Genomic DNA, 12627 nt, shown 5'->3' on the forward strand with positions numbered 1-12627 from the left:
AACCCACACATTATGAGGTAGATTCTTAACCACTGGACCACCAGGGAAGACCCCCTGAGGTCAGATTAATGCCTGGTACATAAAAGATACTCAAAAAAGAGTGAGCTAACAAATTTATATTTGTTTCTTCCCTATGCAAAAGTAATTGCAAGGGTTAGTGTTCTTAAGGCAGAATCATCTAAAGGGACTTCTGACTATGTAAAAATAGCAAGGAGGGATAAATTCACTTCCTGTCAGGACTTGTCAAGTGCCAAGAGGTGAAAACATCCCAAGGCGGTACACTAGTTATCTATTGCTCTATAACACTTTATGATCTCTCACTGCGGTCAGGAATTTAGACAGGGCATATCTTGTCTCTGCATATTGATGTCTAGGACCTCTGTTGGAAGATGAGAGAGCCAGGATGGGAATCATCAGAAGGCTCATTCACTTGCCTGTCTGGCAGTTGATGCTGACTGTTGGTTGGAGGCTGTCAGCCAAAATACCCCTTTTGACATGGCTTTTCGATGCAACTTGAGTTTCTTAAAACTTGGCAGCCAGGCTCAAGAGCAGATGTTCTGAGGCAGACAGGACCAAGCCAAAGCCACTCTGTATTTAGAACCTGGCCTTAGAAATCACATAGCACCACTTGTGCCACGTTCTATTGGTTAAGGCAGTTACAAAGGTCCGTCCAGGCTTAAGGGAGGAAACAAGACTCCACCTCTCGGTGAAGGAGTGTCAGCATCACATTGTAAGTAGAGCCTGTGGGATGGATCTATCCTGGAGTGGCCATCTTTGAAAAATGCAGTATGCCACAGGCAGTCATGGGGAAAAGGCCAAGTTCCTCTAAGAATCCCTCATTTGAGAGAAGAGATATGAATCAAGGCAGATGAGTTTCATGAAGGGTGACTTTTTCCTTTACTTCCAGAGAGCCGGCAATTATAACTCTATCAGGAATGCAGATAGAGGAAGATTTAAGGCCTTGTGACAGAGATCTGGAATGTTAGAGAGTCCTGTTTCCACTGCTCAGGTCCACATTATCTTCTTGCAAGAATAAGGCAGCTGTAGCTGCTACAGTGACACCCCCATGAGCTCTCTTTGTTGAGCTACTCCATAGACTCGACCTTATTCCTGGCTCACTGTCACTCCAACAACACTCTTGTCATAATTCTTAATTATTTTATTATCCGTATTGATGATACCATGACCTTTCAGCTTCTTGACATCTTCTTGCAATGATCTTGTCCTCCAAGCTTTGCAGCTACTCACTCCTGTGGTCTGTGGGTCATACCCCCGACTTTGTTACTACCTCTTATCGCTGCCTTCTATTATCATAATGTAAGATGTCTGTTTCAGCTTCAATAATTCTTCAGTGCTACAAGAACCTGTAGCACTGATCCCACCACCCTGTCACTGTTCCTCACCTCCTTCCCTACTAAGATCAAAAGTCCATTATTCGGATCACCCCTTTTCATATGCTCTCAATGCCCTTCCCCTCTCTTTGTGTTCTTGTGTTCTCCTAACAAAGCCCAACCCTGACTAGTCCTACCCCTCCATGCTCTCTACCGTTGCCACCAAAAAGCTACTGTCTCACTCAGAATTCATGACAGCAACCTCAAGTGGGTCCTTAGTTGGGCTTGCAATCAGACTTTCCCTGAAATGGGGAAACAGAAGTACTGCCTCAGGCCACTCCCCTGTCCCAGAGCTATAACGCCGTATCTTTGGGTCAGAGCCCGGCATCTGCCAGGCATTGCTGCTCAGACCTTAGCACACATCCAGCCTTATTCAGGATGGTAAGAAATCCTTATCAGAAAGCAGCTTCTTGGGGACTTTGCTGGTGGTCCAGTGGTTAAGATCTCATGCTTCAAATGCAGGGCACGCAGGTGCAGTCCCTGGTTGGGGCCCTAAGATCCGACATGCCTTTGGAGTGTGGCCCAAAGAAAAAGAAAACAGCTTCTCTCTGCTGACACCATAGCTTTCTGGTGGCTTCAAAACCGAAGTCTGGTGATGTGACATCCTCTCTGAAGGCACCCTTTTCATTTCCGCTTCATTTTATGTACACTCAGCGTTGCTGAGAGAGCTATTTTCATATCTCCTTCTACTCTTAGCACCAGAGCAGGAACTCACGTATGCGGATAAACAGAAATTAAAACAACTGCACATTCATTTTCCAAATTCTTAGAAAAAGCAAGAGTATTTGGGGATTAAGGGTGGGAGGGGCTGCAGCCAAGTCCATCCAAGGGGAGGTGAAAAGTGCCTGAGTAGCGGCCTGGAGACTCTGACACGATGGAGACGCGTCACCTTGGGCAGGTCCCTTTAGCTGTCTGGGTCCCAACCTCATCTGCAAAGCGAGGGGACTAGATGAGGTAATTCCTAAGGTTCTTTCTAAATCTTTCATTCTGACTTTGTCACAGGATGCTACAACATTCACAGTTGCCCGTTTTTTTATCTGTTTACTTGATTCATTCATCAGGTTTTCAATCAAGTAAAGACTCTGCTTAATGCTCAGAAGATACAAAAATCAGTAGGACACATACAGTCCCTGCTCTTTAGGGGCTCACATTCCCTATAGATATATAGCTTGATATAATCCTAGAGTTATGCCTTAATGTGATGAATGTTTGGGGGAAAGTATGTTCAAAGTAGGATGAACAAAGTCAAAAAGGGGGTTAGTTCTAGCTGTGGATGATATATTCCCTCACAGAGGAAATAGCATTGGAGAATAAGCATTCTTAAATACCCTAGTGGACTTTGCCAGAATGGTGTGGGGGGCCAGAAAGCTCATTCCAGTTATAAGAAAGAGTCCAAAGACATAGTGAGTCTGGGAGACAAATACAAAAGTTTTCATATGCCTGACCACCAAGCACATGAGGGAGTGTGTCAGGGCATAAGGCTGGGAAAGATTCGATTAGAACCTTCTCTTTTTCTTCTTATTTAGCAAAAATCTCATTTTAGGATTATCCCCATTGTCTGATTTTTGAGTCAGGACTTCTCTGCTGTTCTTGAATTCTTACCCTCTCTAAGCTCTGCTTGTGTTATATATATATGTATTTCCTGAAATTTGGCCCATTTATTTATGCCATCTTCCTGAAAATGTTCAGGCATATCATTTATCAAATATTTCCATGTAATGTGGAGGGCAACAAATAATAGCAGCTTTGTTTTACAGAGAGAAAAACTAAAGTAAACACTGATTTGTAGATTGCACAACATCAGGTTAATAGACATGAAAGGTGCCCTGGGGTGCTTCCTTCATGAAAATTCCATGACTTTCTTTTTTCTTTAAACTCAAGAAAAGTAAATAATCTTGACTGACCCAGGCAATCGTATTAGGACTATCTTAAAAGGGTTAGATTTTGAGTCAAATATGGCTTTAAGAAAGCACTAAATATTGTGAGCACCATTTAAAGTTAGGAAAGAAAGCAAAACATAAATGATCACTTGGAATATGTGTTGGTAAGATTAAAATCTTGTTGAACCCATGAAAACAGCTGCTTTTTTCCAGTCTAACTGTTGTCTTTTTTAAAGTTTGTGCGGGAGATGGTTGGTCACCCAGACTTCAGAGGACAGTCGTTACAGCCCGGTGGGGTCACTACCACCCAGGATTTGATGTTAGAGATCCGACAAGTTCAGCCCTCAGAACTGCTCAGGGTTTAGAGGACTTGACTGAACTCCGTGTGGATGTCTGTACAGTAAGCTCTTTATATTGTGTCTCTAGCACCATCTACTGGGAAAAGAAGTGCCATTATTAGAATTACATTAGAAAGTGTCAGAAACCCAACTCAGGAAGCAGAGGAGAAAAGGGGAGGAAGGAGTTCAGAAGATTCTAAGAAACGGAGAATTGAATATATTATATTGAAGTTTCTTGTATACAGATGTAACCACTAAAACAAAAATACAAAGTTTCTAAATTATTAGGAACACACAAACACAGACCATATTGTAAAAGATTTTTTTTTTTAAAAAGCAACTAGAATTCATAAACACGCACCATAAAATACAGTGACAAACAAAGAACACTTATAATATACATATGTCTTCTTAATGCATGCGTGCTAAGTTGCTTTAGTCGTGTCCAGGTCTTTGTGACCCTATGGACTGTAGCCCTACCAGGCTCCTCAGTCCATGGAATTCTCCAGGCAAGAATATTGGAGTAAGTTGCCATGCCTTCCTCCAGGGGATCTTACGTCCAATCCAAGTCGCTTATGTCTCTTATGTCTCCTGCATTGTCAGACAGCTTCTCTACCACCAGTGCCATCCAGGAAGTCCGTGCTGTCTTAATAGCCCCTATTAAACAGTCTCAGATTAAATCACACAAAAAAACCCAACAGAATGCCATGTACAAACCAAGTGATTAACTTGGTTTGAAAGGTTCAAAATATGAGCACTCGAAAGCAAACCAAGCAAGTGAAAGCCCAAGTAGCAGAGGGTCTCAATCTGAATATCAGAAAAGACTGATTTCAGGACAGAAAGCATTCGATTACATGAAGGAAGACACTTGGAAATGATAAAGGATGCAGTTCACAATGAAAGTTCACCCCAAAATGACTGTATCTAAGATCATGAAGAAAACCTCTAGCAGTTTCACAAAATACAATGCAGCCAATATTGGCTTAGAAATGTTTTAACTCTTAATAATTCTTGGATCAAAAGAGAAGTCAAGGGACTTCTCCACACTTCAAATTCAAGAGCTGCGGGTTAGATCCCTGGTCAGGTAACTAAGATCCCATGTGCCAAGTGGTGTGGCGAAAAAAAAGAAAGGAAATAAAAAAAAAATTTTTTTTTAAGGAAGCCAAACCCCAGAACTAGGGATATCAGAAAAATAATTATGTATAATGGAAATGTATACATAATATATAGGACTATATAGTAAATAAATAGTATAATATAAAATTATCTATAATGAAAATGCCTACATGTGCTATAATTAAAGTAATAGAAAATTTTAGCACTACTTATATGTTAATTAAAACTTGTGAAATTAAATGAATTATGCATCTAATACAAGATATTTGAAAACAATTAAAAAATAAATCCAAGAGAGCAAAAGAAAAATTAACAAAAATAAAAGAAATTATAATTTTGAAAAGAATCAGAAAAGGTAGTACATAAATCCAAGAGCCACTTCACTGAGGGGGAAAATAACCCCCAAAATAAATATAACAGTAGATAACCTATTCAGTCCACAGAATTAGATATGAGCAGAGGCAAATAATGACAGATGGATGGAACCGAAAGGATCATAAATTATTTCTTTCCTCAACTCTTCACAAGTCAACATGAGAGTAATATAGATGAAATGGATAATTTTCTAGGAAAATATATAAATTTGTGATTGTGAGCCCCAAAAGAAATTTTAAATCGATTATCAGAGAAAGATGGAGAAAACTACAAGTGCAGTGGAGTTGTCTAATGAAATACGGACGTACGTTCAGCAACAACCTCCAAGATAAATTGAGTGAAAAGTTCGGGGTGGAAACAGGCTGTGTTTTATGGATATGCACTTAGATGCTTGGGTATTCTTGTAGCATCTCTAGAAGGTACGTGAGAAACAAGTGACAGTGGTTGCTTCTGTTGAAAGAAGCTGGGTCTGTGGGGAACGGAAAATAGGGAACTTCTTTGCACTACAGGGTATTACTTTGTACCTTTTACATCTGTCATCTTTTAAACTGATTACATGTGTAAATATTACCTACTCAAGAATTTTTTTTGGAAAAGTAGAACCAAGACAAAGGAAATAAATGCTTTTAAAGGCTGTTTTCAAGAATACTGCTTAACTTTTCCTAAAGCTGACTCTGGTAAGAGAAAGATTCTCTTGGTTGAACATGGACCCGAGACTCCGGAATGGTCTTGGCCAGGCCTCCCTGTCTCTCTCAGGTGCTTTGGACGCCAGGCCCCCTTGCAGCTCTGTGTGAACTCAAAGACCCTATTCCTCACACATCAGGAAGAATACATTTCTGAGCAGAAGCTCTGAGTTAAAAAAAGAAAACCCTCTTTTCACCCAAAGGCAGGACATCCCTGTTACTTGGTATTTAGGAACTCACAAAAGCGGAACCAAATGCTTTAAATGGCTAAAAGTCAGTTCTCTTTTTACCTATTTCATTTTTTTTAATGGTAAGATACAAGTTCCTAATTTTTCTTAGCCTCTAAGATTCTAGCTCCACTTTGCATGGTATGTCTCTCAAAAAACAGACGAAACCAAGTTCCTAAAACATCTCCATCTGACCACATGAAAAGAAAAATGACTCACATCCTGAAAGAATATGTTAGACATCTAAAGTCTGTACTTACCTATAAAATATATTATAAAGTTCTGGGACAATACAAAACTTTTAAAAGGACTAAACTGTATCATTGTGTAAGGCTCTATCCCTTTCCGCTTTCCCTCTCAAGAAAGATTGGCCAGATTGCTTGGCCTGCTGCAGAGGAACCTAGGATTCCTTGTATTTGGGGAAAGAGCCTAGGGCCAGGGGCTTCTCACTGCTGAGCCATACTTCTAGGGTAAGACGGCAAAGACCTCTGCTGTTATCTGTTCCCAGGGTTTTCTAGCTGAGCTGCTCAGAGCCTGTACTGGCTTCACTCTAGCTTATATATATTTGTATTTGTAAATTTTTATTTACTTATTTTTGGTTGTGCTGGGTCTTCGTTGCTGCACACAGGCTTTCTCTAGTTGTGGCCTTGCATTGGCAGGTGGATTCTTAACCACTGGACCACCAGGGAAGTCCCTATATATATATATATATATGTATGTATTTTATGTTGTGTACAGTTGACCTTTGAACAATGAAGAGGTTAGGGGCACTAACCCTCCATGCAGTCGAAAATCCACCTATCACTTAACAGTTGGCCTTCCAAATCCAAGTATTCGACCAGTCAAGGACAGTGTGGTACTGTAATATTACTGAAAAAAATCCACATATAAGTCAACAAAAAACATTTCAAACCCATGTTTTTCAAGGGTCAACTATATATTTATTTTACATCTGTGTGTGTTTATTGAACTCCCCTCTGAATATTAACAATAAATTCTGCAGGAATGGGGTAGGGGTTGAAAGTCAGTGATTTAGTCCAATTTATTCATTGCACTGATGAAAAACCCCAGGCCCAGAGAAGTGATTTCAGCTAATTTGGCTTAATCTCTTTCCTTATCTGAGGCAGGTTCTACCCTACTACTACTACTATTACTACTACTGCTTTTGCTGCTATTACTGATATGATAAACACACACAAATCACCTTGTACTTAAGCCGTTTTTCTCCATATCAGTTATTCTTCAAACTGCTTCACCCATTCAGCCTACTATGACCTCACCTAAAGTCTCAGCTCAACTGCTAAACTTTTATCCATGAAATCTCCCCAGTCTGCCACATCTAAGCCAACCCATTCACACCGCCTGTCTTCCTTCTTATAGCTGTGCCTCTGCTGGAACACTCTACACACTATGGTTATGAACTGCTTATATGTCCATTTCCTCCTTCAGGCTGCAAGCAGCTTAAAAAATATGTTCCATGTCTCATCTACGTGGCATCTCTGCCCATTAGAGTGCCTGGCATACAGTAGGTGTTGAATAAGTGTTGATCAATCAAAAGAGTGACTGAGTGAATGGCACCTAGTCCACTGCTTTGGCTTTGACACATTCCAGGAACATGCCTATGGGGGGAAGTTTCCCGCACATTCCCTGAGCTTTCTTAATGGAGCTAACTTCAAAATATTTGTGTACCTTGTTTGATGGCTTGGCCTAACATCTAAAGAACAGACCTGGAAGTTGGGGAAAGAATGAAAGTAATAAAGCAAAATGGCACAATATTCAGAAGAATGTAAAATCCATGTTACAGTCTTTTGGCAAACCCTGTCTAGAGGACTGTCTATTGAGAACTTCACTCTTTCCCTTGGATCTCTAGAAAATTCACCCACAAGATAATTCTGATTCCTCTTTTCTACCCTTGAAGCCCAGACTTCTCCTTAGTGGTTTTAGTAGAGCAGAAGATATGAGCCCTGGGGTATCTCAGAACTAAAGCAAGAAATGTCAACAAGGTAACTGACTCAACAGTTAGGACAGCCTTTATCCACCTTATCCTTTAGTGAAAATTAAGTGCTTCCTTGATTTTTGTACTTTTTTCCACACTTGAATGATTCTGAATTTTATCGTCTTGCAGTCAGTAACACCTTACAATTAAGGAAATCTAATAATTTATTCTTCTTAAGATCTGACTCCCACCTCCTTTACAAATTGAAATTAAGGCTGGGAGGGTAGAACCAGTAGGGTGTTCAGGGTATAAAGATTTTATTCAGGCATTTATCACTCTTTTTTTCTGCTTCTTCCCACCAGGAGAAATTGCTTCAGTGCAAGGAACGGCATTTGACCTGAGGAAGCCAGTGGAGCTTGGAAAACACCTGCAGGAGTTCCACGTGAATGGCTTTGACCACAATTTCTGTCTGAAGGGATCTAAAGAAAAGCGTTTCTGTGCACGGTAGGTACTTTTCATTTGCTGCCTCTGTTGGGAAGAGATCCCAACTCCTATTCGAGGAGCTTTTCCTCTGGCCCTATTAATGCCAGTTACTATGCTGCAGGGGACTGTCTCCCACAACTCAAGTGTCTTTTCAAAGCTCCTGTTCCACGGGTGACTTCATCCCCACCCTTCATCTGCCTTTATCCCTGCCTGGCATTCTGTCTCTTTGTCTCTTCTCTCCCCATCTCTGCCCCATCTCTCAGGCCTTTTTTTTCCCACTAGAAGTGCCAGTTTCTCCTGACTAAAGTCACCTCTGCTTTCCTTGAACTTCCAGAGTCCTTTGTCCTTTCTTGACTCATGATGTATGCTCTGCTTCCTTGCATGGAAGGCTGGAGGTTACGTTTCCCCTATAGCGCTCACCACCTCCAGCCTGTCTGATAGGCATCTGTGTCCACACTCTCCTTCTCACTAAATTCCGAGTACTTCACATCATCTCATCCTTGTGAATCCCTCCCTCTACCTTGACACCTAACACCATGCTTGGCACTAGCACATAATCAATATGTTTGTAGAACGGACGGACCTTAAGTAAAGCAGAGAAAATGACTGAAGCTCTAATAGCAGCAGAAAGAACTTCTAAAGCCTTCTCTCCCTCACAGCCCCAGCACCAACCCCAGGCGTGTTCCTCTAGCTCCTGCCCACTCTCCTCTGTGCCTCCTATTCACATCCCTCTCCAGACGGCCTCCACCTGAGGAGACCTCTCGCCACTCCTGCATTCTCTGGCTGTTCAGTCCCTGGCCTTTCTCTTTCTAAACATCTTTCCCTGAACCTCATTGTGGGATGTTTTACCTTGGTAAGGCTATGAGAGACCTAGCCTTATGTATATCCCTTTGACCCCAAATATAAGACCAAGTAGGTACTCTCTCCTCTGTAGAGGCTTTTCTTTTTTTAAAAAAAGGGAACAGTCTAGCAGCCTATTCTGGGGGGAATAGCTGACTAAGGAGCCCCCTGCCTGCTCTAGCCCCAGGGCGGCAGGTAGTTTAACTTAGAAAAGCATCTCTTCTCTTTCAAAAGACATAATTGGTTGTCTTGTCAGACCAAGCAGAGAGCTCCAACTCCTTATGGGAAATTATTCCAGTCTCCCCCCAGAGCCCTAAAACTGCCTCTGTCCAGCCTGGCTCCCCTGACACACACAAACATATCTGACTAGGGTGAGTCCCTTTTGCCTTCCCCAGGGAAGCCAAGCTCAGAGTGAGAAGGTGCTATGGCGAATCCTCAAAACCACCTACTTACACCTCCCCTGAGAGGCTGCGAGAATCTCCTACCATGCTGTTCTCATCTTTGTCTCTTCCATATCCTGCCTGGCTGTGTGGCTGGGTCTGACTCCTATCTCAAAGCTGCTTCCCAGCTTCTCCCTGTCTGCTTTTTCACCCTGGACCTCCGTATACGTGCTCTGGCTTTATCTCTAGGGTCCATCATGCTGGAAGCGGGCGGGTACTGGAAGTGTACACCACCCAACCTGGGGTCCAGTTTTACACGGGCAACTTCCTGGATGGCACGCTGAAGGGCAAGAGTGGAGCAGGCTACCCCAAGCACTCCGGATTCTGCCTTGAGACTCAGAGCTGGCCTGATGCAGTCAATCAGGTAAGTCCACAAGCCAGCTTGTTAGAGTGGTGGTATGTCCGAGGTCATACCAGATGACAGAGATCACAACACTCAAATCAGATCTGAATGATTCAAAAGTCTGTGTGTTCTCTTCTCCAAGTCAAGGTAAACATAGGAAATTCTTAGCCATGTTACTAACATGGCATTCATATGTTAAAAAAAAACTGTATTTTGTACCTTCAAAGCCTTTATTCAGTTTAAGCTTTCTCCTTATGAATATTTACTCATTTTATACAACCACACTGTTAAGATGATCCTCCAAATCTTTTCATCCTTTCGCTTCCTCCTTTCTTTTCCAGCTATTGCCTAGAGTAATGCTCCTCAAAGTTCAAGCCCATAATAAGACACTTGCAGCCTGCACCAGAATGTAAATCAACCCCTCTTCTTTCATTAAGAAAGTCTTGCTGTGACAAAGTGTGTTTCGTGATGTGGTTATTTTTATCCTGGTTCGAGTTCATCTAATTGCAAACCAATAATAAATGGTTCTTACCCTGGCAACTGGTTCACATTAGAACTGGTCTGGAGACCAGTCCAGAAGCCATCCTGAGTGGTTAAGGGTGCAACCTGGGTTGGCAAGGTGTAACCTGTATTGTTTTCCTCTTCACAGCCTCACTTTCCGCCTGTGTTGCTGAAGCCTGGTGAGGAGTATGACCACACCACTTGGTTCAAGTTTTCTGTGGCCTAAGGAAATGTAAAGATATGTCCTGCTCCAAGGTCAGGCTGGGAGCCCCTTTAGCAGCCTGACTCTCCTATAAAGAGATGAGTTGAAGATTTAGAGGCTTTCAAAGTGATCCTGTGATTTAAAATCATACAAATGGTAGCAGTCAGGGTAGTCAGGTCTGAATATTGATTTCCTTCCCAAAGACTGGCTCCAGGCCAGGTCTAATGACCAGCTCTCCTCTCTGTGAAGTGAAGGGGACTCAACCACCAATGTCACCCATCATCTCAGCCTTGATCCTAGCCCAGAAGTGGCACCTGGGCTCCATGTGTTGGCTCCATCTGTCCATTCTGCCCCTTTCTTTTCTACTTTCCACCCTTTCTTTCTTTAATCCTACTCAATCCTTTTTTTCCCCCTCCTTCTCTAGCTCACATCACCTTGCCCTATGCATCCTATGGAGTTTTCAGGTCGCTTAGCTCATTCAGCCTGCTGGCAGAGGGAGCCTGTCTGCCTCAATAAGGCAACAGATGACGGAGACATGAGTCAGCTGAAGCTTACAGGGGATAAATGACTCACCTAAAGACACTGAACTAGGAAAAATTTTAACCAAGACTCTAAGTCGGGTTATTTGCATGAAAAACGTGCAAATTCAAGTCCCCTTCTTTGCCTCCACTCCAGTCTTCAGGAGCATCCCTAGCATCAACTGATGGGCACAGAGGAGTCTAACCCTTACTGTTAGCTAGCCTTTCTTCCCAAATTCACTTTTATAAAAAGAAGCGCGAGTCTGTTTGAGCTTTACAGGTAATGTGATTTAAGGTGCAAGATCAAAATGTCCAGAAAGAATCTGTAAATTTGATTCTCTGCCTTCACAGTTAACTGAGAAGGCCAGTTCAGCCAAGGCATAGGAAGGAAGTCACTGGAGACAGGAGCTATGTTAGTGTGAGGAGAGGGCCTTAACTGAGAGAACTACAAATTGCACTGGAGAGCACATGTGTTACGTAGACCAGCCTGGGCTTCCCACCTTTCCTAATTGAATCGTCAGTGATGGGTTTGGGTTGGTGGCTTTTAAAGAAATGTATCTTATACTATTATACACTAATAATCAGTTTAAATAAAATCAAAATCTGCACCTTCAAAAAAACTCCGTTTCTTCATTCTGTCAGGTGTGAACCTTTGGGAAATGGATCAAATATAAACCGTGTGTTCTGGACTCTACTATGCTCTCCAGTCCCAGCCCTAGCTGGGAATACCATCTAACCAGCAGCCTGTGGAGCTTCCTCTATACTTCCCTTTCTCTTTGTTGTTCAGTTGCTAAGCTGAGTTTGACTCTCTGGGCCCATGGACTGTAGCACACCAAGCTACAGTATCCTCTCTAAGAGTACAGTATCCTCTACTATCTCCTGGAGTTTGCTCAAATTCATGTCCATTGAGTCGGTGATGCTATCTAATCATCTCATTCTCTGCCACCCCTTGAAAATACGGTTTATTTTTTAATTCACTTTGACATGAATTTTCTGAGCACTTTACAGTTCTCTCCTGGGTCTTTTAAGCAGTTCAAGAGGTGATGTCCAAGATGTAGTATGTTCCTTAGGAACATCACAAATCTCTTTGGGGAAAACAAGACTAACAGGAACAACTAGATGATGTAGAATTGCACCATGACAGAGCTGGGAGCCCTGACCACTGACTTTGCTCCTGCTTTTACTACATGGGCAGTCTAATTTCACTAGGCCTGTTTTCTCACCTCTGAGGCAAAGAGAATAGACTGTAATTATCTGGAGGATGAGTGTAAGTCTGCAGGCAGAAACTAAAGCTGGCCACTAGTACAATTAATGTGAGGTGGTGAAAACAAACCATGGTATTATTTGGTATGGA

General features: G+C 42.2%; 1 protein-coding gene across 4 annotated transcripts in view; it reads left to right on the top strand.

Annotated features, from left to right (window-relative positions):
- GALM (galactose mutarotase) overlaps positions 1-11893 on the top strand; it is a 54657-nt gene extending 42764 nt beyond the window's left edge. For all 4 annotated transcript variants that reach the window (XM_027555049.1, XM_027555046.1, XM_027555047.1 and 1 more), the window contains 3 exons: positions 8309-8450; positions 9899-10073; positions 10702-11893. In XM_027555049.1, coding sequence (XP_027410850.1) covers positions 8309-8450; positions 9899-10073; positions 10702-10779 — 395 coding nt within the window. In that variant the 3' untranslated portion in view covers positions 10780-11893. The remainder of the gene's footprint in view (positions 1-8308; positions 8451-9898; positions 10074-10701) is intronic.
- The last annotated feature ends 734 nt before the right edge of the window (positions 11894-12627 follow it).

Source organism: Bos indicus x Bos taurus, chromosome 11 (assembly GCF_003369695.1).
Source record: "Bos indicus x Bos taurus breed Angus x Brahman F1 hybrid chromosome 11, Bos_hybrid_MaternalHap_v2.0, whole genome shotgun sequence".
NCBI lineage: Eukaryota > Metazoa > Chordata > Mammalia > Artiodactyla > Bovidae > Bos > Bos indicus x Bos taurus.